The 26,109-nt window shown below is 45.5% G+C and overlaps 2 protein-coding genes across 2 annotated transcripts; one reads left to right on the forward strand and one right to left on the reverse strand.

The window, feature by feature from the left end:
* Positions 1 to 3,106: 3,106 nt before the first annotated feature.
* SPG21 (spastic paraplegia 21 (autosomal recessive, Mast syndrome)) lies at positions 3,107 to 11,952 on the forward strand. The gene is made up of 8 exons (XM_009280430.1): positions 3,107 to 3,203; positions 7,408 to 7,569; positions 8,406 to 8,486; positions 9,113 to 9,258; positions 9,779 to 9,887; positions 10,364 to 10,471; positions 10,867 to 11,007; positions 11,301 to 11,952. The coding sequence occupies exons 1-8, from the start codon at positions 3,141 to 3,143 to the stop codon at positions 11,421 to 11,423; spliced, it is 933 nt and encodes a 310-aa protein (XP_009278705.1). The 5' UTR covers positions 3,107 to 3,140; the 3' UTR covers positions 11,424 to 11,952.
* A 77-nt stretch (positions 11,953 to 12,029) lies between these two features.
* ANKDD1A (ankyrin repeat and death domain containing 1A) lies at positions 12,030 to 24,452 on the reverse strand. The gene is made up of 15 exons (XM_009280431.2): positions 24,446 to 24,452; positions 23,749 to 23,852; positions 22,965 to 23,063; positions 22,250 to 22,348; positions 21,680 to 21,784; positions 20,691 to 20,789; positions 20,160 to 20,258; positions 18,914 to 19,012; positions 18,463 to 18,561; positions 18,118 to 18,216; positions 17,071 to 17,169; positions 15,594 to 15,689; positions 14,201 to 14,402; positions 13,328 to 13,459; positions 12,030 to 13,088 (listed from the first exon to the last, which is right to left on the reverse strand). Exons 1-15 carry the CDS (start codon positions 24,450 to 24,452, stop codon positions 13,027 to 13,029), a joined length of 1,500 nt encoding a protein of 499 aa, XP_009278706.2. The 3' UTR covers positions 12,030 to 13,026.
* Positions 24,453 to 26,109: the final 1,657 nt, after the last annotated feature.

Here is a 26,109-nt window from a genome sequence, read left to right on the forward strand (position 1 = left end):
GGGAGGTCGGTTGCTTGGGGGGGGGCTTGGCCGCGCAGGGAGCCCAAAGCCCAGCCCAGCCCTGGCCTGGGGGGTCCGTCTTTCCGGGGGGGCTCTCAGGGGAAGGGGCTGCCTCAGACTGTGCTGCGGGGAGGAGAGCCTGGGCTGGAGGTGCTGAGTGGGGTTTTGCCCCCTTCTCCCCACAAAGCTGGGAGAGGGACAGGGAGCCGGCTGTGGTTGGGGAGGGGGGAAGGAGCAGGGACTGGTGTCGGTGGGAACAGCGCTGGGGGAGAGGGGAAGGTGCCTGCTGCCATGTCCCAGTTATCTGTAACTCTTCTTCCCCGTTGCCTGCATCTGGCGTTCATAAAGCACCCGTAGCCTTGGCGTCTTCCCTGCATCTCCTGGTGTTTGCCTGCAGCCCCCATCAGTTCTCGGTGCTGGTGTTGCTGATTCAGGTCTCTCGGCCCGTGGGAGTGGGCGCTGCGTGGCCAGCATAGTGGGAGAGCGGCTGCGCGGCGGCCCCGGCTCATGCAGACACGGCACAGGGGAGAGGAGCGAGTCGCCGCTCATCTAATCTGCTCTGGCAGGGTATCCTCTCTAGTGGCAGGATCAAAGTCTTTCTAAATCGATAATGAGTGGAAAGTGTTACTAGCGTAGTGGGAATAACTTACAAGGAGAATATTATCGAGTGCTCTGAACACATCCGTAGGTGATTCTTCCTTTAGAGGAATTATTTTCAAGAGGTTAGAGTTCTTTAGGTTGTTTGGTTTTACTGAAAATGAAACTCGGATCTTTAGAGGCTTGGTTGTGAACAGCATCAGGTTCTTTGTGATTTGAGTTAACTTTGCTGTCTGATTCCTTGTTTCGAGTTCATGGTTCAGCTTTTCTGTGGCTGGAAGAGCACATAGTCATAGTTGACATGAATATTTGTGTGTGCAAATGTAATGCTGCGTTTCTGTGCCAAGGAAGAAAATATTTCTGTAATAGGACATTGACTTCAGCAAAAAAAATCTATAATCACAGAAAAAACATTTAGTCTTGTTTTAAAAGAGGAGCAATCCTTAGGAGTGGGGGTTGCAGATGTACCTTCACAAGAAAGGAGCTGGGGGAAATCAGCCCAGGTCCTGGTGACCAGTGGTTTGCTTCCATGAGTGGTAACAGGTGAACTGGGAAGCTCAAAATTTAGGTTTCAGATGGACTCTTAACCTGCTCTGGTGCAACCTGAGGTATGCTGACAGGACAGAGTTCATCTGCATTGTGCCTGTTCCTTACCTAGCCTGACGATAGACAGCTTCGCACTCCCAAGTGACGTGCCAGCCCACAAATTAGCTTAACGGTGCTGAAGGGCTGAGATGGCAGAAAGAGAGAGGTGATCACAGCAGGAAGAGCTTGCCGACCCTTTATGGCAACCAGAATTGTTAGCAGAAAGTCTCTCTCTCCTGTGCCTCTGTGCCCGTGCAGTGCCTAGCGTAGTGAGGCCCTCACCACGACTTGTGTTTCTTGGCCCTGCTGTAATACAATACTCAAAGAGAATGTGTTGTTTTAAGGCATTTGCTGTATTTTATTTCTGCCATAATTTTGTCACAGCATGGTTTGCTGAATAGCTTTTTGCAAACTCTGTGGTTACGGAAAGGAATTAGTAGTCCGAACTGCTGTTTCCTTTCTCTAGTGACCAGCTGCCCCCCTTAGTCCAGTAATGCATTTTTGTGCCTGCTCTGCTTTGCAGGTTGTTGGAATACATATTTTTTACCTCTGCTGTAATTCCACCTGCTGCCAGACTACGACAAAGAGCAGAACAGTTGATGCAAGCACCAAAACAAAGCCATGCAAAATTGAAACAATGGCCATGCAGCTGAATTTCCTACCTCTGACACCCTTGTTAGACATGAAAGGTGTATCACCTGCTCTGTGGAAGATGTGTGTTGTCTTGCAATTTAGAAAGTGCTTTCCCTTTTAAAATTCATGTTTTCTGTACTTGGAAAATGGCAAATGAAGACTGAAAGATGAGGAAATTGTAAATAACTGTTAATCCAGCTGTAACCCAATAAGCTAGTTAAACCATACTGGCAGCTTTCATGCAGGGAGAAATGAATTGGAGTGACTCACAGAACATACTGAGGTCTTATTTTATGAACAATTAAGAAACAAAACCTATTGTTTTATACTTGGCAACTGTTAAGTAACAGGAGCAAAAGTTGCTTTGTTTTATTATGCTCAGTGCTGTGTGTGAATGTATGAAAATAATCTCCTGAGGCAGTTGGCTTTCAGGGTAAAGCTATTGAGTCTGCAAGCTTCAAAACTGTTTGATACCATCTGTTGTATAAATGGAAGCTAATGGTCTCTCGCTGCTTTAAAAAAAGTTAAATCTAGAAGTTACCTAAGTGTTTATTACAAATTAATGGGGTATTATAAGAAACTCTCATTATATACGCTAGGACATTCTGACTTCAGAGTGCATTAGTGGCATTCCTGTGTGGACCCAACTCTGAGTCAATTTTTTCTGTATTAATTGGTGTGCTTCAAAGATATGTTTGCTGGTAACTCCTGACAAGAGTCAGCTTCTGTGTGGATAGAATTAAAACTTCAGGGCTCTTCTGTAAATTAAGCCTTGGATCAGCTGATGTACCCGATGTGCTTTGAGACTCCTTTGGGTCAGTTATACTGAGGCGGAAGAACGTGGTCTGAATACTTAGGCAGTAGGTTCATGAAATAATGTAAGTCTGTTGTCTGAACTGCGGAGTGAATTGTATGAATATTAGATATAAATTTTGAGTGCTTTATAAATTAAAAACAAACTGAAAATGTGCTTTAGCTTTTTAAGCCACTTATAGCCTGCAACACAGTTGTCTTTCTCTACAACTGTTACATGGGAATGCTGTTACAAAAGCATCACCATTTCATAATTAGGCCGGTACAGTAAGGCAGTCAGGTGACTGCCTCTTGGGAGAATAATTAAATGGTTTGTGATGAAAACTGAGGATAAGTAAACTTGGCGTGAGTCAGAGGTAGTACAATCAACTGATAAGAGCAAACTGACCCTGCAAATGCTTTATGTACATGGCACAGCTTTTGAGTGCTGCCTACAGTAAAGCTGTTGTATTGATTTCTAACTTTGTCTCTCTTTTTTCAGGCTGACCTAAACTGAGTTTTTTCTAAACATCATGGGAGAGATTAAAGTCTCTCCTGACTATAACTGGTTCAGAAGCACAGTTCCTCTTAAAAAGGTATGTACAGCTGTAATCAACTTGGTGCGTGAAACGTCTCCTCTTGCTTTGTAGTGGGGAGATTAAGCTGTTTGGTTAATGCAGAACCGTTGTGGCTGTGCTAGTGACTTGGCTTAACTCCTGAACTCTTGTCCCACGTGTCATATGAGTGCGTGAAAGCACACTCTTAATTTTCACATGCTTCTCGGAGGTCGCTTCCGCATGTGGTGGTGGAGAGCAGAGGCTCGCAGTTGTGAGCCACAGCAGCAGTCCCTGGCATCCTGATGCCAGCCGTGCATGAGGAGGAGACTCTAAGGAAATAGCGCGTGCTGGGGACCACGTGCATGTCCTCTCACAGAGCTGCCGGCATGCACTGCACCAAGGCAGGGCAGCTGACCCGACTGCCGTGTGGCAGTGCTGCCAGAGCCACCTCTGCCATTCCTACCCATCGTCCTCAGGCTGAAGCAGAGCGTCTGAAGGCGACTCTTCTCAGCAGTCGGGCTGCACGCAGGGTTCCTGAGAGTGGAAAGATGCCTTAACCACAGTGGAAAAACCCAAATGGTTTCTTCCGCTGCATGTCCTTTAGATGTCTTCTGCTTAATCACACTGTCCAACCACTTTCTCCTCTCGCTTGGATTTCTCCAAAAAACTTCCTTTCACTGAACAACAGGAGAGTGTTTGAGGTGTGCAGTGCTCCAACTTCTGCTCTCTACGTGCCGAGCGGCAGAGGACACGGAGTGCAGTACTAGTACGTAGCTACTGACCTGGACTAGCTCTCACACATACCTATGCAGATAAGGTTTGCTGGGGCTGTGGTTACAGACTAACCTGCTGCAGCAGCCCAGACTCCTGCCAGGCTGAAGGACGGTCTTGCCTTTACACCCCAGCCTGCTGCTCCTGCAAGCATGGTCACTCATGTAACTGTACGAGCTGAGCAGAGTCAGTGACCTGTCTTGCTTGGGGGTGTTTTATAGCTTGTTTTCGTCCTGAATTCCAGCTGGTTCAGTTCCCTAATCTGGATGGCTGTGCGGGCTGCAGGAACACGGGCATGGTGGGGCAGGAGAGGCAAGAGCAGCATTACCTCTTTCAACAGCAAGTTGGTTGCAGTTGGGCCACTCAGAAGGGGACTGTCCCCCCAGACCTAAGGAACAACACTTAAATGTGCCTAGCATTATTTCCACTGAGTGGTGTGTAGCTTTCTCTAAGAAATTACCGTTATGGAAGGGCTGTAGGATTTTCCGTTCAGGGTTTTTCATTCATTTTTGCCAGTTTGTGTCTTCAGTAAATAAGAAAGATCCATTGCTGTTGACTATGCATGCTCAGACTGTCCAGCTTCTTTCTGTTTCTAGCCAGTACCAGATCTGCTGAGTCTATTTGTGCCATGCTGTTGCCTCCAGGCAATGCCTCACCAGGCCAGCAAAGCCGGGAGGCAATATTTCAGCGGAAAGACATGTGGGTGCTCTGAGGCGCTGCTTTGTGGGATGTGGTACACTAAATGAAAGGAGCTGGAGGTCGTGGTTACAACAGAACGTGTTGCTGCTGCTGTGGGGGCTGTGTGACACTGCAGCTCACTGCCAGGGGCCACTGCCTTCAGCTGCTGCTGCCTACTCAGGATTTCATAAACAGGGACACATGTAAACTGAAGCTGCTGGTGACCTTCACGCTAGGGAATACCTTACCCTCTCAAGTGACTCAGTCTACTCAAAAGTAAAGCGATGCCTCAGTGATGAATGTGGGGTGTGAAGAAGGTAGAAATAAACAAACTAGTCCTGGTTTCTGGAGAGAGAAGGAAAAAAAAGCACAATTTGATGATGTACTTAATCTCTGAAGCGGTGTTTAGGGATACAATTGCTTGCATTATTCCCCCAAAAGTATAGGCAAAGCACATGCAGTACTGAGGGAGGAATGCCTCACCATCATTACTGCTGCTAAGCACGCGTCACTGCTGTCAGATCGACCTAAGGAAGCAGAGCCATAGCTGTTTGTTTGAAAACAGGCTGAGGTGTTCCTCCTCCTGACAGGAGCAGGAAATGCACAGCTCCATCGCCTTTCCTGCTCTTGTCAGATACAGGAAGCACAGCACAGGAAATTACATTTTTAAACCAAGTCTTTAGCTTTGCCTGTGAGCCTCCATTTGCATACACCGCTTGCTGTCTTAGATAAGTCCGTCCTAAAAGTCTTCAGCAGAGGACACCCTGGCTCTGCCAAACTCAAGGGGGAAGTTCTGCCCCTTGTTTCAATGCAGTGCGGATTTTACCCTTTATGTAAACTGTAAGCGATCTTTCTTGATTGATTGACCAGAACAAGAAAAAGGCTGGTGACCTACCAAATCAGCAGTTAACCACGCTGCTGTCTGCCTACACGGCGCTTAGCCTTGTTTGGGAGCTGGAGTTAAACTATCCAGTATGTGGCTAGAAATTGAATAGAACAATTGTCTAAACCCATTGGTTCGTTGTCTGGGCTCGAGGAAGGAAATGTTATCTCTCAGCCTCGGTTCCCTTCACATGAAATAACTTTGTTTTTCTGATTTCAAGAAATATGCTTCACCTTTGGAAATATTCCCAAAGGTAAACTCTGTAGTAGCGACCAACAGCTACCCTGAACGGATCCAACATGACTGATGGAATAACAGATGAGAATGGCAAGGCCTGGAGCTCTTGAGTTGTGTGCAAAGGGTTGTTTTGGGGGGGGGGGGGTTAAAGACTTTGCAAAACAACAGTATCATGTGATTTCTCACATGCTCCCAGAGCCTGAAATACTGGCTTTATTACAGGGAGATTTGTTAGTCAAGCAAATCTGTCATACGCCGTTCTCTTCTGATTTCCCCGAGAAGCTTGACTGCGGTGATGGAAAAGCAAATTGTGCTTGTATATTGCTATTCAAAAAGCTATAAAATCTTGATACAGAGAAGATGAATTCCTGCTGTGTGACGCAGGCTTTCCCCAGAGGTTTGTGCTTGTTGATCTGGTATGAGCTGCACGCTTTTGCTGGGTTGTAGAGGGTTGAAAGAGCATCCTAAATATACACAAGGGTTTGCTGGTAGAACAGGCCCTGTAAAAACAAGTCAGGCTCCAGCATTGCTAGAAAAGAAGACCTATATCTAATTCCTATACCCTTAAAGATACTAATTGTGCTAGGACTTCTAACTTCTGCCCTGAGATGGGCACTGTATGAGAAACTGCTCATTAAGGATAGCAGCTCGTGTGTGAATAATCTGCTTCAGCCAGCCGCATGTCCTAGGTACTCCAGATGCTTCCGAGATGCTGCCAGATGATGGAAGCATTTTTCTTTCTAGGTCAGCTTTGCAGTGCTGCTTTGGGAGTTGTGTGCATCTCTGTTTCTGGCAGCCAGCTGTAACTGTTGCAGATCAATAATTTGTGGTGTTAGCTGCTTAATTCAGTAGGCTTGCATGTATCTAGACTTGTAACATCTTTTTTCCAGTGAATGCAAATGTAGATGGTTGTTTAAAAAGCTGCGCCCTGGGGCAGTGCTGGCTCTTGCAGCCTACAGCTGTTGCTCTCGTACCTTGAACTGACCTCCTGGGTCTCTTCTGGGCCATGGCATGGTGGCTTCTTTCCCAAGCATATTTTTCTGCATGTGGAATATTGCATAAACCTGAACCTTTGGGGCACAGTCTTGCTGTTCCCGTGATTTATTTCTGTATGAATTTTCAGATCCAGATGTACCATCCTTCTGACTAAGATCCTCTGAGTTGAAATCCAGAGCAAAGCATTGCAAACTTTAGTTAACAGCACTTCCTCAGAAAGGAAGAGATATTTTTTTCCAGGTGTAATTTCTGAAGTGGGGTTCGTCACTGTAAAACCAACATAATTCACTACTTTCAGCACTTGCGCTGTGCTCTGGTTGTCCGCAGAAGGATGAGTTCCCATAAGACACCACGTATTGTGCTGCTGCTGACTCCACATGGTGTGGTGTTTGTTATCCAGCTTATGTCAGGACACACGAAGCATTTGGTCTGACAGTGCACAGTCGCAGTTCTGTTTCCAGCAGTATTCACACAAACATTGTAATTCCAGTTAGTAAACAGCCTTGGAGAAGAAAGCTATTGTGAAGAAGAGTAAAAGATGGTCTTGTTCAGAGGAGTCTTGAGTATTATAATATTTACTAGAAGACAGAAATTTTGTAGAAGCAATCCTGGAAGCTGGCTGAAAAACCTCATTTGTCTTGTGTGTTTCTTCTCCCCTTTGTGCCTCTCTCTTTCCAGATAATAGTAGACGATGATGACAGTAAAGTCTGGTCACTGTATGATGCAGGACCTAGGAGCATTCGGTGCCCACTCATATTTCTCCCTCCTGTAAGTGGAACTGCAGATGTGTTTTTCCAGCAAATTTTGGCGCTGACTGGATGGGGCTACAGAGTTATCGCTGTGAGTATTCTCAGTCCTGTGTCCAAGTTAGCGTATTTGTGCCTGTTGCTCTAATCAGAGGTTGGATAATGAACTTCAGTGTTGACTGAGGAGAATCCACAAAAAAACTGACTCTAAGTTGTACTCCAGAGTATGTAGTGTGCAGATCCAGGCTGAAATCTGCTGTGTGTTTATGGCAGCATTTACCCAAAGCCTTGTGCATACACATTATTAACTTCTCGGTCTGTTTTCTCCCTTGTGTGCCCTGGACACCAGTCATCTTTGCCTCCAGCTGGATCTGTGTTCGCCATGAGGCAAGCGTATGGGTTAGTTCAGGGTTTCCATGTAGGGATGGTGGATAACCTGGTTCTTAGCCTGCATAGCTGCAAATGCGAAGTCACTCCTTCTTAAAATCCTAACAGCATGCTCTTTTGTGGCTTCTCAGCTCCTGAGCTGAACTGAAACGATTGATTTGTACAACAATATTTCTGCTAAACAGTATGGCTTTAGGAGTACTGCTGTATCTCTTGCAGCAGTTAATGATTTCTGTACCTGCCAACTTTATGTGCTACAAAATTGCTGAAGAATAATTCCAGCCTCTCCTCCCACTGATTACAGAATGAAGCAATGCTGTACTTTCCCCAACAAACTTGCTCTGCAGTACTTTCAGTTGTGTATTTTTGTGCAAGCGAGGGGGAGGTGTTCACACTCTCTGGCTGAGGAGCTTGAGTCTCGTGATACAGGAGAGGCAGGTTGCTGTCTTGAAACCTTTAATGTGAGAATCGGTATGACTTTCAAGCGGACAGCTGACAGGTACTGATCAGAGACCGGCTTTTTCTAACTTCATATTATTTTAGTTGCAGTATCCGGTGTACTGGGATCACCTTGAGTTCTGTGATGGATTCAGAAAACTGTTAGACCACCTTCAGCTGGATAAAGTGAGTGCTCAGAGGTGGGGAAATGGATGTATAGTTGCAGTAAAAACCTAATGTTTGAAAGAGTCTCATTTAAGAGCAAGTGTATAAAATATGACACAAAAACATAGCCTATAAATAAAGAGGCTGTGTTGCAATTTTACTTTTGAAACAAGTTTATTTTTGAAGGTGAATACTCTAGAAAATTGTCGTACTTGGCCTAAATTCAACTGCTGTTCTAGGCCTATTAAATTGTATTGGTTAACTAGTTTTTCATGAGATCCTGTGGAAGTTATCCTTCCTAACTGATGTAGTACAGAACACCAGAATAAAGTATCTTGGATTGGAATAGCTATTGAAGACAAAGTAAAATGTTTGCTTTTTTCTTAACCTTGATGAGCAAACAGAAGTTTGAACTGTGATCTGGAACACTTCCTTTTTTCAGTATTTATCACGTTTATGTCACACATAAAACCAGAAGCTGAATAGAAGAGTTTGATTCTTTTAAAAAGTGGCTTATGATGACAGGGTAAAACTTGAATGACTTATTTTTGTAATGAAACGTTGTTTAATTATTATGAAATGAAATGAAAACTTATTTCACAAGTGTAACATGATCTGTTTGGGTTTTTTTTCCCTCCTTGAATTAGGTTCACCTTTTTGGAGCTTCTCTGGGAGGCTTTCTGGCTCAAAAATTTGCTGAATACACACACAAATCTCCCAGAGTTCAATCTCTCATCCTGTGTAATTCCTTTAGTGACACTTCTATCTTCAATCAGACATGGACAGCAAACAGGTAAGGAAGACTGAGACAAGCGGTCAGATGCGTAGCATTAACTTTTCTGCAATGAAATGTCACGCTGATCTGGTTGGACATGTGTCTAACCTGTTTCCAGCCTGGGTGAGGGAGGTGCAGGATAGAATAGTTGTGACTTTTAAAGCTACACCACAAGGAAAATGGAAATTTTCACAATTGGGAATGTGAAATCTGACAGACGAGTCATCCTGTGATCCTCTGTGGACATGTGGTCAGATTTAAGAACTCTGCCTGTTTTCTAGCAAAACCATTTAGAGCCAGAAAAGTGTTATTCACTATGTTTAACATACACTCTTGCAATGTAAGACTAACAGCTTCCCAGAGCATTTCAAGCACCTAGCTGCAAGGTTTTCCACCTCTGTGCTCTTGAAGCTTCTTCAGGATTTCATCTGACATTAAAGCACAAAGCCCGTGTGAGGAAAGGGAGCGCTTACAACAAAGCCTCTTAATGTTGGAGTCCTGGGTGCTTGAATATTGTTACATCTTGTTTCTATTTTAGCTTTTGGCTGATGCCTGCTTTTATGCTGAAAAAAATTGTCCTTGGGAATTTTGCATCCGGTCCTCTAGATCCTGAAATGGCCGATGGGATTGATTTCATGGTGGACAGGGTAGGTAGCTGTGTACTCTAACGGCTGTGATGTCAATCTCTGTAGAAGACTTACTCAGCAGGAGGTTGTAGGTATTTCTGCTGCTTTCTTCCTTTACTTACCAGAAGGGAGGATTAAGGAATGGATCCTTAGCAGGTGTTGACCGTCACAGCCCCAGCCATTTAACTGATCCTGTGACCATCTGCCTTACAGTTCTGTTTATGTAGATCAGAGACAAGTAGTGAAGAAACTGAGGTGGAGGAGGAGAAAGTGCTGGGGTACATCTGTAGGCCATGCTCTGGAGGCAGGAGCAACTAATGGAACATGTTTTAAGCATTTGTCTCATGCAGAGAGATACTAAGTTGGAACTACAATCTTGGTCTGACGTGCAGTCATGTTTCCCTTTAAAACGAACTTCTCTTTGGCTGTATTGTTAATATTGCATTAACTTCCTGCAGTGAAATATGTTGTTAATCAGTGTTTCTCTCTACTGAAAGCTGGAGAGTCTGGGCCAGAGCGAGCTTGCTTCAAGACTTACCCTCAACTGCCAGAACTCCTACGTAGAGCCTCATAAAATTCGAGACATCCCTGTAACCATTATGGATGTAAGTTAATCTTAACGTAATCCTTTTTTTTTTTTTTTTAAACACTGTTTCCTGCCCTTGGCGGGTAGGGCCTGGATATTCTGTTAGCAACTTCATAAATACTTGCAGCGTCTAACTTCACATTTAGATAAGCCTTCTACTGACTGGGCAACACTGTGACTCTTCTGTGTTAATTATGAATTGGGTATTCTGTGCAATAACACAGACATATGTTTACGTATCACAGCATTAGCTTTCTAGCTGTCAATGCCTAATGTGTTTGCTTGTTTTCTGTTTCATTAATGCTGTTCCACAGAGAAGCTGAGAATTGCTTCTAAGAGCAGCATATATCCAGTCTGATTTAATATGCAAAATCTGATTAGATTCAGAACTAACTGCTGTGACTTGTTACATAGGTGTTTGACCAAAGCGCACTTTCGACTGAAGCAAAAGAAGAAATGTATAAGCTTTATCCTAATGCCAGAAGAGCTCATCTCAAAACAGGAGGCAACTTCCCGTATCTCTGCAGGAGTGCTGAGGTCAACCTATATATTCAAGTGAGTCTCTGCATTCCAACCCAATCTGCTAATGCGTACAGCTGAAACAGCATTAGGAGACTCCTTTTCTGTGCTTGCTCTTGCTGCTTAACCTGCCTGAGCTCTGTTCGCTCTGGCTCCCAGATCACGGGGCAGGGCTGGGAGCAGCCACGTTCATGGAGGGCTGGATTTGTACTCTTGTACTCCAGAGCTGTGATTTCATCCTCACAAAAATTACTCAGAAGGAATGTTTCTCTTTTACCAAAACCTTATGCTGCTACACCTGTTTCAGTGTTGTTTTCCGTGTCCGACAGATCCATTTACTGCAGTTCCACGGTACCCGTTACGCAGCCATCGATCCCTCCATGGTCAGCGCAGAAGAGCTGGAAGTCCAAAAGATCAGTCTTCACACCAGCAATGAGCAAGAAGAGCAGTAGCTTTTGGAGTGCCGGTGAAAATGAGGAATCGGTTTGCTGGTCTTCCTGCATTCAATCAACCGTTCCCACTCTGCCTTTTTCCTTGTGTTAGCCGATTATCACTGTGTGATTCCAACAGGATCAATAGTCAGTGAACTACCCGCGGACAGTAACCTCCAACAGTGTCATGGGATAGATCTGTTTAATTTTTAGTCTTTGAATTCAAGGAAGCATCTTTGAAGACTACAGTTTTAAAAACAAAGACACTTTTGCTACCAAAGCCTTCACTATCATGTTCTTAAGCAGAACAATATTTCTTTTTATATTTTTCACTCAGCTGTATATATTGCCACATGCAGATCATGTACTTATAAGCTGACAAATATTTTTGTTGAATATTTGGTTTAAGACGTTTAAGTGCCAGTGTTGCCATCACTTATTTGCTTCGTATGTTGTGTTGTAAGTTAGTTAGTTTCTATTTGAAATAAAGTGTTTGAATTTTTAACTTTCTTGCTGTTTAAAAATGGTTTTCAATAAAACTTCAATTTCAGCAAGTGTCTCTTGTCTTGACTGCAAGAGAACAGCAGTGTAGCTTCCCGCAGTCCTGGTTTGCCTCTACAGACACCTCTAGAAACTAAGAAAACCAGCACCTTCTGCTTGAGTTCACCTTAAGCTTTAATTATAAGGTTGCACCAGTTTAGCTCTAAAGCTAAAGATTATAAAGTAAGAATTATGTAGTATTTTTTTAATAGAGAATGACTAAGACATAACTTGCAAATTTAAGGGTTAAATCTGGATTTATTGAAATACAGACATTATTTTCCCCTTGAAACACTGTAAAAAATAAATACAAAGTATTACATGACAAATTGCTCTTTAAGAAAACAGTATGTCCTTGTGAGAAGCTGTGTAGGTAACCAATGACCATTCTTATACTTTTCAAGCTGTAACCTAGGGATTAAAGAAGTTACCTATTTGATTTATAAACAGTACACGTATGTTAGTGTACATTTATAAACAGTATATGTTAATGTTCTTCTCTGAAACTTTTTGTGAAGAGTCGAAACATTAAAGATGACAACCCTTAAGGTTCCAAAAGGACCAAGCGGTAGCCTTGACTTTTCTTCTTAAATTCCCACCCTAATAGGGAAGTTATGAACACATCTAAGACACAAGTGATAGACACTCCCCCCCAAAGAACGTAAGTAAAGAACATTTCTGAAAACAAAGGCTTTCCCCTCAATAACTTAAAAATTGACAATTAAAAATTTACATATGAAAATGTGATGTAAACAAGTTACAGTAAAATAGTGTGGTATTTCCCGATACTCACAGCATGGCAAGGGAGGCTCACTCACTGAACTCTGTCGCGGTACCCAGACCATACGCAACAGCTGACAAAAATCTCCCTTCTGCGTAAAGAGGCATTTTAGACCATTAGCATTTGCTGACACCCGTGTCATTTCAGACCAAGAAGGAAGCGGCAGCGATGCCAGCTTTTTATGACAAGAAGCCCTTAAGTTGCAGCTGCCTTCTGATCAGTAGCAGAGCAAGTGTTTCTCCTGTAGCTCCAAGACAAGCTGAGGATGCATCAGTTGAAGGAACCACTGGTGCCCTCCCGGTGTTACATTGCTATGCACTTCCGTGGAGAGGCCGAGCCTGCGTTTGCTTTTTTCCGAATGCTTTCTGTAAAAGGAGAGAGAACGTTCTGCTGCGCAGAAGGCATAAAGCCGTGGCAGGATGTGTTGATTTATCAAAATAAAAGAAGAGAAAGAAATGACATGTAATGGTAGCAAGGGGGCAGGGCAGGGTGGCTTCCAGCTTGTGTGAATTGGCTTCACTTAAGTTTTCCTCTGTGTATGTTGTGTAACCACAGAACTCGGGCAGTGCTCAGTGTGTTATTTGAAGGTAGACAAAAGTATTACCTGCTAAATCTCTTCTTCCGATCCCCACAAGGCCTTCGTACAATCCCTTGATTGGATTTTCTCCTGCCGTGATCACGCCATGGAGCCAGATAAGCAACATTCTGTGGCCGTGCTCCCTGTAGCTTTTAGTGCCTGGCAAGATCAAACCACAACTGAAATCCTGCACTTCACAGTGCACAGCCCTGACCGGAGCGGATTTCTGAATTGGTGGGCTTGGACAGCCCTCCCTCCTCTTTGGATTTTACCAGGATGTTCTAAAGTACAGTTTAGCTTAATTCCTAGTTGCGGTGTGATTGATTGCTAGATTAACGTTAATGGAGTGGGCCATGAATGAGCTTGGGCTTGTCAGACAACCTTTCATGACAATACAGAATTTCTGCCTTCAGAGCATAGCTTAGCCCCTTGCTCGTGTTGTGCAAACTACAGGAGTCCTTACAGTAACCGAACCAGCGGGGATCTGTTTCTGAAACTCAGAGCCTGCTTCCGCTAACATCTCTCTTAAATTCTAAATAGGACTTCACTGCCTTCTTGCTTCAGCTCCTTAAAAGAAAAAAATAAAACCAGCAAGTTTCTTCTGTCCTACAGAACAAGAATTTTTTATTTAATTTCTGTAGTGAGGACTAACAGGTCTGGCAGTACCTCAAAAGCCGCGAGCAACGGACCACTAACCCCCATGCTTGTGTGCTTTACTCCTAGACAAATTCCAGCACGTAGATACCTCCACATTAATTAAATACAGGATTTTTACCCTAATCTTTTGGTTGTTTCAAATACGCCAGCTGGTTTTCTTCACGCTTTGCTATTACTGCAGACTTATCTCCTAGAAACACAGTCCAAGTGAAGGAAGGAAAATATCTCAGCAGTGTTTTATACCTGTCCATTGTTGCTCAATGGCCCTAATGTGGGCATCAGTGAATTTCCAGTAATGTGCCAGCTTCTTCCATTCACCAGGTTTGAGGTACTTAGTAGCTAACCTCCACATTACTGAGCGAATGTGCTGTGTTTCCAGCCTGTGATCCTGCTTAAAGGTCAAGTGCTTTGCCACCCAGGAGTCGGAGTCGCTGTTCAGATTGTCCTGCAAAGCCAGAACAGGGGTTTCAGCCGGGATGCTGCAGATGTACCTGTCATTCTGCAGACTCCCACACCCCCAGCTCTGCAGGTCGCTGAGAGTTCATTCTGGCACAGCACATTTTTTTTATTCTCTTCATTCTCTTGTTTCACTCTGTTCTAATCATGCACGTTAACAAATACTGTTAATAACAGCTTTGCTGTGGAAGCCTATGCAGATCGCAATTTGCATTTCTACAGTGCCTTTTATCCGGGGCTCCTATGCAGGATCATTTAATTAAACCTCCCTGCTCCCCTGCAACACAGGCGCAGCTGCTCAGCCCCCTTTACGTGCCAGACTGCAAAGAGGCTAAATGACTTTCCCTAGGGCTGCGTGGGAAGCCCACGCGAGGGCCTGATAGACACAGCATTACTCCTGAAGCTGCGCCTGAGCCACAGGCGTATGTCCTCCTTTCCTTCCTTTTCCTTCCCCACTACAGCACTGTCTTCCCTGGTATGGGAGGATGCCCAAAGTCTCACGAAGACACAAGGGATGTGGTGTTTGGCTGTACTTTCAGCACACCCTCTGCTGTTTGGGCACAGGCTTGGGGTAGGCAGGGTTTCAGATGGGGGACTGGGGCTGAGCAGCTGCGCCTTGCTCAGGGGGCCATGGGAGGAGAAAGACTGCTGGGCCACAGTGGGAAACACAGGAGGAACAGCCCCAGCTGTGGGGAAGTTTGAGAGGGAAGTCGCTTGTACGACTCCAACAAGAACTGATCACTCTGCTCGCAAGAGGTGTCTCCCTTCCACAGTTGAAAAACTCCCCATGTCCCATTTGGTGACCTCGGGCCAAGCATTTTCCTGCTCAGTGCTTCAGTTTCTCCTTCTGGGAAAAGGAACTAATGCTTATCCCACTCCCTTCTACAGCGCTTTGGGAACAGCTGCCAAAGAATCTTTGAAAACCCCTGTTCCCTTCAGCACAGCCTGGGGTTTTTAACAACAGAGGCTTTTTTAAATAAGGAAAGCCTTAAGTAGATGTTGTTGGCATGGTGAGGACTTTTGTTTTTCTTAAGTAAGGTGATGAAAGTAGAGGTCAGGCTGTCACAGGATGTCCTGCATTTCTTTTCCTTTTAACAGCTGGTAATGTGGAGTCTCAATGGAGAGGATAAAGCTACATCTGCCCTGGGAAGCACAGGGGATGGTGGTGTCAGCTACTCACCTTTTCCCATTTGTAAAACCGATCGGCTTTGATAATCATGTCTGCCAAGTTCACGTGATTGCCTCGGGCGGCGACATCCAGAGATGTTTTCCCTTGCTGAAATTAGAACGGGAAAAATGAGCTGGAAAAGACCTTGCACTCTTAGGAGGTACAGTCTCCATGCCCACCTGGCAGTCTGTAGTAGCAGGCAGCATGGCCTATTTGAGCAATTCACCCAGCCAGGATGAAGGACCCCTATTCTCTACCTGTAAACACCTCGGATGTGAGCTAACTTCGAGCTACTGCGTGCAGGGCATGGGGAGTCATTTTCTAGGCTCTGCAGCATCTCCTCCGTTGCCACAGGGGATCTGCCCGTTTGGCAGGAGCGGTTGGGAACGCATCCCATAACCCACAGTGGATGGCAGGGTGCTTTCAGGCTCCCAGCAACATGGGTGCAGCTGTCAAAGGACGAGCTCAGCACTAAATCCAAGGCATTTTATAGCCTTTTGCAGAGCAGGTTCGCTGACACATGAAACTGAAGTGATTTATACAACCTCATTAATTTTATAGGCTCCACATACTCATGATTAGACATGGTCTCCTAGGAGAAGCACAGGCTGATGGGACTATGACAATGTAACTACGCTCCTTACATGAACATGATTTTGGATTGGGCGGGGGGCGGGATTTGTATTTGTATCTAAAAGCATATAGCAGAAAGGAACAAGATTTGAAAGTTGCATGAAGGAAAGCGAGCCAGCCCAGCCATCAGGCATGCCAGTGTGAATGGTTCTAGCCTCAGACGCGAGCAGAAACCCAATTTCACACAGAAAAGTGTGAATGTGTTCCCTGCGCTGAGTCTCACTGCGGTTCCACAGACTGCTGGAAGGTGGCAAACATTCACTGCAGCTGAAGGCCGTTTCAGCCAGGTGGCTTCAAGTCTGTATGTGCTTTAACCCACTGTGAATGGCAGACACTATTTTAATCTCTGCCTTTCAGCATTTTCTGGGCACATACCATGCTTTCAGGCTGCACGCAACTTGCCCGATTCCTCTAGAATTCCTTTTGTTGATTTAATTAGAGGGCAAAAGCCCTGTACACCGGTGCCAGATCTATACCGAGCAGATACTTTTAACCTACTAAAACATGTGTGCTGTAATTCTTGAGATATATTCTTTATCATTATTCGAGAAAATCTTTGATATTGATGTGCCTGATAGCACAAGCAGAAGTAGAAGGAACTAGAACAACTCTGAGAAGAAAAAGTTGGCTCATTGTGTGAACTGTTTTCTACCTTCCTAAGAACGAGTCACTTCTTTCCTGGAAAACACATCAAAACAACCTACCCAGCAGTGTTTCAAGGCCTTAGCCCTGGAAATATCCAGATTTTAATATTATTACTAGCCTCCCTTGAAAATTATGAAAAACAGTGGCAAAGACCATCCATATTTTCCCTCCGTAACCCCACAGAATCTATTAAACCCATGGAGACATTTACCTTGTCTGTTAGCTTCAGATTAACTCCTGCAATGAGAATCATCTCAGCAATGTCCTGCCTGCCATGCTCCGCAGCGATATGGAGTGAGGTCTGCTGCCTCTGCAGAAGGAGGGTGAAAGGACTAAATTTCAGAGAAGGACAAGTGTGAGGCTGGAAGGATAAGAAAGAACAATCCCAGGAGGAAGCGCTGTAAGAACACTGTCAGCTCTGCCCTCCTTTCCCCTCTATCCCTTTATAAACTGAGGGCCAAACACTCTCCTACCTCAAACTGGAGTCGAGTTCCTCAGACTGAGCAGAACGGGTCTGTCCCTGTCCCAGCACCAGCACTAGGAAGCCTCCCTGATAACATTTCAGTCTAAAGAAGGAACCTCTCCAGTTCCATAAAGCTCCCTAGGGTCACTTATAGGACTATACTATTTCCTGTTATTTAAACAATTTCTATAGGCAGATAGTTTGGCCAAAGGAGGAAAGGACCTTTGCCAATTCTTTGTTCCTGGGACACAGGGCCAGGCTAATGTGTATGCACTGTAAACTGTATGCACCTTGGGATTGTTTAATGGAAACAACTAAAATCAAATACAAAATGTGGCAATTTTATGGTGTCATCAAGAGAGAACATTGACCGAAACATTACAAAGAAGTTACGTATGTGTTAGCAAGGCCCCTCATTCACAAAATTACAATTTGGTGAGACAACCAGCTACCTCCAGGTTTGCCTCCCATTCTCAGCCCCCCAAACATTTTGCAGAATATCTTCCAGGCTGAAATTTCTCCCCCCTGCTTCCAGCAGGGAGGAGAGAGTCTGACTATGCAATGTCTCTGTGCACAGGTCCCAGGGACGTGGCACAGCCCACGTGTTGAATGCCATCAAGCGATTACCTCACTGCAACACTCAGAATCATTTCACAGGTTTCATGTTTCCTAAGTTGCACTTCCAGGTTTTCCCCATTTTAAAGCACTCCTCTTTAATCCTGTCCCCAAGGTGATCGAATCCCCCATGAAATGGGTTCACATTTCAAAGACAAAGAACAGGAGTTGCAGTCTTACATTATCTGGAATGTCAAGGTCACACTCGGCATCGATGAAGAGCTTCACCATGGCTGGGAAGTTCTGCAGTACCGCAATGTGTGTTGCTGATGCGTTTTGCTGTGGAAAGAAGACCCTGAGCTTAGGAACAGCTTAGCTCATGGCACCGAAAGGACCATGCAGTGCCCAGCATGTCTTATTCTAAGACAGCTGCCAGCCTGGACTGGGGGCGGACCGGGGATACTGCTCCATAAGCACAGACCCCACAGCAGCACTGGTCCTTGCAGAGTTGCTTTGTGCTCTTGAACAGCTCCACAAACTGGCTTTGCCTTTTTGTAAATGATGAGAGCATTGAGCAGGACTTACGTGATTAACAGCATCTGTGTGGATTCCTGCATCCATGAGGATCCTGGCTATCTCCTCATAGCCGTGCAGTGCTGCATAATGAAGGCAGTTCATCTTCTTCTGAGAGGCACATCAGAAGAGATGGGTATTAGTCAGGGTTTCTTCTCAGAAGCTGCAGTTTGTACAGACTGTCCACAGCGATCTCCCTGCTTCCCTCCTGCAAGAGCCCCATGCCCCCATACTGATAAATTCATAGAGATTGTCTCCACAGCCAAACTGGTCCCAGGGGAGCTTCACCCGCCTCTGTGTACAAAACCATGTGTACTTTCCTCTCGACTCCCTGCACTGTTTCTGAAGCACTGGGCTCCGCACGGCCTCACCTGGTAACGGGAGCCATCCCTGGGAGGCCACAGGTCTGGGCAAAAATCCACAAAGTAGTGTCTGGAAATGGAATCACCTCCACAGAGCTCACCTGGGTTTGGGCATTGACATCAGCACCTGCTTCCAAGAGCAGCTTCACACAGTCACTGTGACTCCCCTCAGCAGCCAGGTGCAGAGCCGTAAGTCCTTCCTGGACAAGGCAAAAAAGGAAACAAGCAGCATTTCTGTAGACAAGGCCAAGACAGAGCAGCCTCTGAGCAAGCCTCAGGAAGCCTTGAGCAAGCCTCCACCCCGTCTTCTGAATGCAGGACATGTTAAAATACCAATTCTGAGGGCCAGGGTGATTGTTAGGAAAATAAAGGACACAATTATCTGCCACTGACATATCAGAGTACTTGCTCTGTCCTTACGCCACTGGAAACAGCTGGCCCATGGGCCACAAGATAGACATCGTGCTCATCATCTTTTCCCCTCTTCAGCCCATTAGCAAACAAAAAAAGATTTCATGTGGACAATGAAGACAAACCATTTTCCTAGAGTAGCTCAGAAACAGCCATAGGCAGAATTAGAAGCCCGTGGCCCTCGACCACTGGTTCCCCCTTCTGAGGGCTGCAGCTCATTTGTTTACAAGAAACAAGCAGAATTCCTGTCTGGTTTTATTACTGCTCTTTGCACAAAGGGCAGCTCATCTGGGGGAAGACAAATACTACCAGAGTTACCGCAGAAGGCGGTTCTCCTTTTCTTTCAGATCTTAATCACAATCAAATACACTTTTCAAAGACAGTAACCAAATAAGACTAAAAAAATTGCTGATAAACTTAATTGGGAGTGTGCCCTGGAATAAATAATAGCATTACTAAGCCAATATTTGCTATCTAAATCATTAACTATGTTCCAGCCACATAATTTTCCAAAGCAGGTCTGTCAAAGAGAGATCTCAAACAGAAGGTCCATATGTTCAGTGACTAAGTCAATACTATAAAGCATAGTGAAGTTTAGTTTAAAACACACTCAATAACCATTTAGGCACTTGAATGTACAAGGGTCAGGGAGAAAACGGGAGATTAAATGGAGTGATAAGATAGTCCAGCAGATACAACAGGAAGAAAAGGCAATACTTCAGAATTGGATATTGGTCCAAGAAGGATGTTGCCTTTCGATGATACTCAGCAAGTATGATCTGCATTTACACACGTACACTTTAGATAAAATCAGCTATTTTCTAAACCTCTCCTGTTAATACTGACTATTCAGCCTGATGACTGTGGCAGGAGAGTATTTCTAGGGAGGGAAAGGGCAAAACGGATGCGGTTTTCATTTCATTAAAATGTACTTACTAAGTTCTTTTCATCAAGGTCCACTCCAACATCTATAATCTTCTGCAGCACCGAGAGATGTCCATTTTTAGCAGCTAAATGCAATGCTGTATTTTCTTCCTGAAAGTAAACGTCACTTCATACATACATGTATCACAGGACTGAGTGTTCATACACCACAACTTTGTGCAGAGTATATCCAGCATGACTGAAAAGGAGGTTGTAACCAGTAGCACGAGTCTGAAACAGTCTTCTAATAGGTGCAGCAGGGAGGTAAGAAATCCAGCTACCTTAAACTGGAGCACAGTCCACCAGGTGTGTATCCTATATTGCTGTGTATCCTGTCTGAAAATCCTGGAGAGAAATCCAACACAGACTGAGGTGCAAATGGTTTGCAAGTGGATAGGAAAGAAAAGCCCTGACATACCACAACCATAGTTACAACGGCTGACAACTTGCCTGCATGACCCTCGTTTGGTATCCTGTTCCCTGACTTTCGCATCCTCTAATCCTTGGACTTTACCTCCCTTGTGTGTGATTTTATGCCCATACCTTGTCTTTGGCACTGTGAGAACAACCCAGCCGAATTAGGAACTCCACCACCTCCAGCCGCCCATACTCTGCAGCCAGGTGAAACGCTGTCCTGTCCATCTTTGAAAGGAAACAGAAAGAAATACAGTCCAAGAAAGGCTCAGAAAGCACAAGATTAGATCATCTGCTGCAAGCAATATAATAATGCCTTGGGTGATAACCCAGTCTGCAGGGGGAAAAAGTGCTGCACTTCAAAAATAGTTATCTTTTATTCTGTTGTTAATTTTTATTCTGCTTTACATTTGCGATGACCCTAACAAAACAAGGTGAACAGAACTACCCATGGGGGCTAACAACTCCAAGCACTTTGGTCTCACCAAACACTGGAAAATAGATCTTTTCAGTGTTTATTTGATATAAATAGAGGATAATAAATAGTTTACTAAAAGCAACTAAGGATAAAAAAATGGAATTAATATCTGAGACCCCAGTTATCGAGTGAGTCAGAACCCCTTTTGGGGAAAGGGGAAAAGGCAGATCTCTTGTTGCCTCATTTAACTCCCAAGCATCAGAGTGGGGATCACTCTAGGAACCATGAAGGCCAGGGATTGGAAAAGAGTGTGTGTCAGCTCCTGTGTGCTCCTACGCTGTCTTCAGGAACAGATCAGCTAATGCTGAAGCATGCTGGGAGAGGGTTACCCTTGGTTATTGCTTACCTACAATACACCCTGGAGCATCAGCTGCACAAGAGGACACTGAAATTCCTGAATTCATTCTGCAAAAGGCTACATTGGGAAGCCTTAGCTGCCGAAACTTGATCAGAGCCAGAATCCTCATCATCCCTAACCCCCCCCTCCACAGGAGGGCCAGAGCCTGTGGGGGATACCCTTGGTTCTTTGAGAATAGCATCTGACTCTAAGCCTCTTCCCAAGACCAAGGGCAACATTCCTGCTAAGCTCAGCAGAGCAAGATCAGACCCCATGAAACAAAGCAGTGAAGAGCCTTCCTACCTGGTCTGTCTTATCCACACACATGTCCTCCAGGTCCTCCATGATGAACTCCAACACCTGGATGTGTCCCCTCTGAGCCGCACAGTGGAGCAGGTTCCTGCCATTCTGGAGAGGAGATAAAGGACCATTTGTTTAACAAGTCCAAGACTGCAGGACAGTCTCTTTTAGCAACCTGTTCCTATTAGCAAAGACCCATTCCATGCCTCCCTGCACTTCTAGGGCTAAACTAGCTTGTGCTGCAGACAGCAAGTTATGACTGAAGTATTAATGTTCCTTTTCCCAACCAAGGTCTATTTTAAAATACACAGACTGCTGATTCACTAAACCCATTTCCCATTCCTGTAACACCTTCCACATCACCACTGCACAAATGGGAGCTGAGAAAGCCATGTACATCTCTATAGCTACAATTATTACACCTGGTTTAGGAATAAGGCAGAAGTGTAGATGGCAGTCCCCACAGCAGATGCTGTCACACACGATTACCTTAGCTCACAGGTAAGCCTCTCCCTCTCCCCCCCATCACTGTCTGGAGCTGCGTGATGGACCCATGTAGGGAGACTCTCTCACCCTATTGACACAGTTAATCTTGGCTCCAGCATTGACGAGGATCTGCAGGACGCAGAGGTGGCCAAACCAGGCAGACAGGAGAAGTGCATTCATTCCAAACTGGGCAGAAGAGAAGAGAGATACTTACAGCTAAACTGCAGCCACCACCATCCCCACCCTGGAGGGAAGCTGTCCCTCTAGCTTCATGAAGTTTCCCAAATATTTTTGTTTCTCTCTGGAGTGTTTTTTGCCCCACTTTCTCCAATTGCTATTATTCCTGCCACAGATGGTTGCAGCAGCTGAGCAGAGACCTGCCTCTTGACTGCCATTTCCTAGTCAATGGTGTGTATTAGCCTGGTTGTTATGGGGAGAGAGAACTTGCTGGCTGTCACTGTCTTCCCACAAGCCCCAACAACAGGACCAGAAGACGACAAGCATGTCCATGCTATACAGAAAACCTCACAGATTCTACCAGCCTACCTCCCGGTCACTGTGCATGCAAGGAAAAGGCCAAAAGACAGAGCACAGACACATCTGAAAACCAGGCTTGCTCCAGAAAGGCACTGCACCTGCCTCAGCAGAGAGGCCACAGCTTCCCAAACACTGCAATGCCTTCTGCCACCCACCCACAGGGCAAAGGTGCAGTCTGTTAACTGCCAGCCCAGCACCCAGTCCCCGGCGCTGCCCCAACACCGAACACATTTGCAGGACACGCAAGGGAGATTCGCCTTCGTACACTGTCTTCATCATCCACCGGGACATTGTGATCCAGGAGCAGTCGCACAGCATCCACATTCCCCGCACCCGCGGCCCAGTGCAGGGCAGTCCGGTCTGTCTGGACGGGAAGGAAGGAGAGAGGGAAGGCTGAGGTATGCAGAGTGCATGTGCATCCACCAGCCTTCCTGAAGGCCAAAATCTCCTTTGCCATTAATGGAGCCAGAATTTCCCACACTGTGCAGGGTTTTCTTTAGGAGAGCCCTCTGTCTCTTTGCTCTCTTGTCAGGCAGATAGTGACCTCTGCTAGTCACCTTCTACTCAGAAACTGCAGTTATGGACTATAACGACAGCACAGGAATGAGAAATATTGCTGACCATGGATGGACAGATTGAAACAGTAGGGATGGGCGCAATCCCGTATTTCCAGGAACCTACTGGTCAACAAGGGGAGACCTGCACCAGGAACTGAGTTAGTCCCACAGCCTTGGCGTACAGAGATAGAAAAATCAAAGCCTTTCACTGCAGCCGCATGTATTTGGCACACAGGTTCCAAGGGGAACCATAAATTATCACCTTCCCTCAGCACTTGCAACTCTTCAGTCTGGCCAGGATGACAGTGCTGTGGGTTCCAGTGTGTTGTGAAACTGCTCAGTTGCTACAGGCCCTAATTAGCACTGGGTGGTGTATGTTAAAGCTTTAACCAACTGAGCAGCTAATGAGGAGAGTAGCGTTAAGGAGTTGCAGTTCTGAAACACACCCTCAGCACTTCCTGCAGCTTAGAGGTTGAAAAACCCAGGACTTACATTGTTTTTGGCTTTGATGTCGACCCCTCTCCTGATGAGCTCCTCCATCCTGGCCGTGTCATTACGCTTTGCGGCATCATGGAACTCCTTCTCTGAATGAAGCACTGCAGCAGAGACAGAAGAGCGGGCATTAAAACAGTGCTGGCAAGGAGCACGGAGCAGCATGCCCCAACAAACCTCCCCTTCATCTCACCGGCCCTGGTGGCTTCAAGGAAGGATGACTGCAGAAAGATTCTCCCAGGAAGAATCCAAGCCCTACAGACATTGGCAAGTTTTCTGGTTTCGTCCTCTCCCACTATCTCCCCTTCCCTGAGTACCCCTGTGCCACATCAGTGCTCTTCCAGTCCTACCAGCTTCTCTTCTAATTCAGTGTCTTTCTCTGTTTGCATGGACTTGCTCCAGCCCCAAAACCTTTTGATCCATTAGGCCTGGCATCCTCCAAGGCCCAGTGCCAGTGTGAGGGCTCGGGTAGGTGACCCAGACCCTTTCCTCCATCCCTCCACTAACACCCTGCTGCTCTACACATGGTCCTGCTGTCCCCCTCCAGGCAACCTGAATCAGCCAAGCAGCACAAAACTGCTAGCCTGGCCTGTGATTAGTGTTGCATCTCTTAATAGACCGTGGCAGTTCTGCACATCACTTACCACAACCGGCAGTATTTGTCCTGCACAGTTAGGCACAATTTAAGAGTGTTTACCCTCCATGCTGGGCCTTGCCCCAGCAATCTCCTTGATCGAACAAACCTTCCTGCCAAGAACGAGAGCAAGGCTGTCACTCTGGGCCTGCTGCAGCCCCACAGGGAGGCTCTCAAGGTTTTTGGCAGGCTGGTGTCAGTCTTTGTTGGACTCAGTCTCTGCCCTAGTGCTTTTGGGGAATTGTTTCGAGAAGTGCTTGAGTCAGACCCTCAGCCTGTCACAGCCTGCTGGAGAGCTGGCTCAGGTGCTCTGCTCTCTTCTATGTTTCTGCAGATCTCAGGCTGCAGTTTGAGGGTAGCAGGGGCTCAATGCAACTTCAGTTTGTATCAACATATTGACTAGACACTAACCACATGCCATACAAGAGGCATCAAAAGATATTATTGTTCCCATTCCACCACACTGAGGAGATAAACAGGGGACTTGCTGTCTAAATAGCACTACCCCATTTCTTTCTGGAGGGCACAGAAGAAAGGCACCCCTGCTGTGGACTCTTAGGGCAGCAGAGGTATAACCTCATCCTCCAATTTCTGTTCCTCTTACCTTCAAACAAAAACATTTAGCTCAAGAAAAACACGAATAACACAAATCTTAATACCAGCCAGGATCATTCAAGAGCATTGGACCTGCTGCTACAATGAAGGCAGCAGGATCTGGACATTGATTTCTGCAGGAACAGTATATTGAGACTGTTCTCATCTAGTCTGGTGTGTTAACGGGACTGCATTTCCACACTGCATGGACCCTTCATCTGAGAGGAAATATCAGGAGAACTTGGGAAAAAACTGTGGAGTTTATGTTAATTATTAACACCAATGGCTACACGCATACTACCTCCTTACAAATGCTTATCTCTGTTCAGTGGAGTAAATTCTATGTTTCAGTTAAGCTAATGTTGCTGCCCCTGCTCTCCAGGTGACAGAAATATGTTCTTACATTTTATGATCACACAAAGCATCATTGTCAAGAGATGCCAAACCGCCCCTTGACTTATTTATTCTTTCCTCTACCTGTGAAGATGCAGTAACAAACCCTGCATCACTAAGGCTGTAGAAGCCGCAATTTATTTATTTTCAGCAACTCATGGGAAACAATCTGACCGTCTGAGTTTCCTACTTAGTGTCCACACTGGCAAAGCTAACCCTGTAGATGTAAATGCACTCCTCATCACGGCATGCACCTGTCCAACAGCAGCATTTCAGTAGATACTTAGCAGTTTTCCTTCTCTTTTGAGCTCAGGTTCCGGGGTATTTCATACCTTATGGTACTGAGTATTAATTCAGTTATCCCAAACAGTGTGGAAAACAATTTAAGTGATTTACCCTCAGCGCAATGCACCAACTCACAGGCAGTTTATTATGCAAGAGATTTTAAAAAGCAGCAAAGGAGATGAAAGGAATGCAAAGAAATGTGCTAAAACTGTCCACTGGGCTCCACCTGAGGCTGCAGGACACAAAACCCAGTACGGCCAGGGACCGGTTGCTAAAGGGGGCCAAAACGCCTAAGTGGGGGGTACTGGCGTTATTTGCAGCATCTCAGTGGTACAGGATGCTTTGGGGCAAAAGCAGTCTCGATTCCCGCATAGGTTATACACCTAGTTTGTTTCTGAGTGGATTTTTATATGTCTTGTTATTCTTTAAAGCATCTCGGCCGTGCCCCAGAGCCC

This window comes from Aptenodytes forsteri, unplaced genomic scaffold (genome assembly GCF_000699145.1).
Source record: "Aptenodytes forsteri isolate BGI_AS27 unplaced genomic scaffold, ASM69914v1 Scaffold83, whole genome shotgun sequence".
Lineage (NCBI taxonomy): Eukaryota > Metazoa > Chordata > Aves > Sphenisciformes > Spheniscidae > Aptenodytes > Aptenodytes forsteri.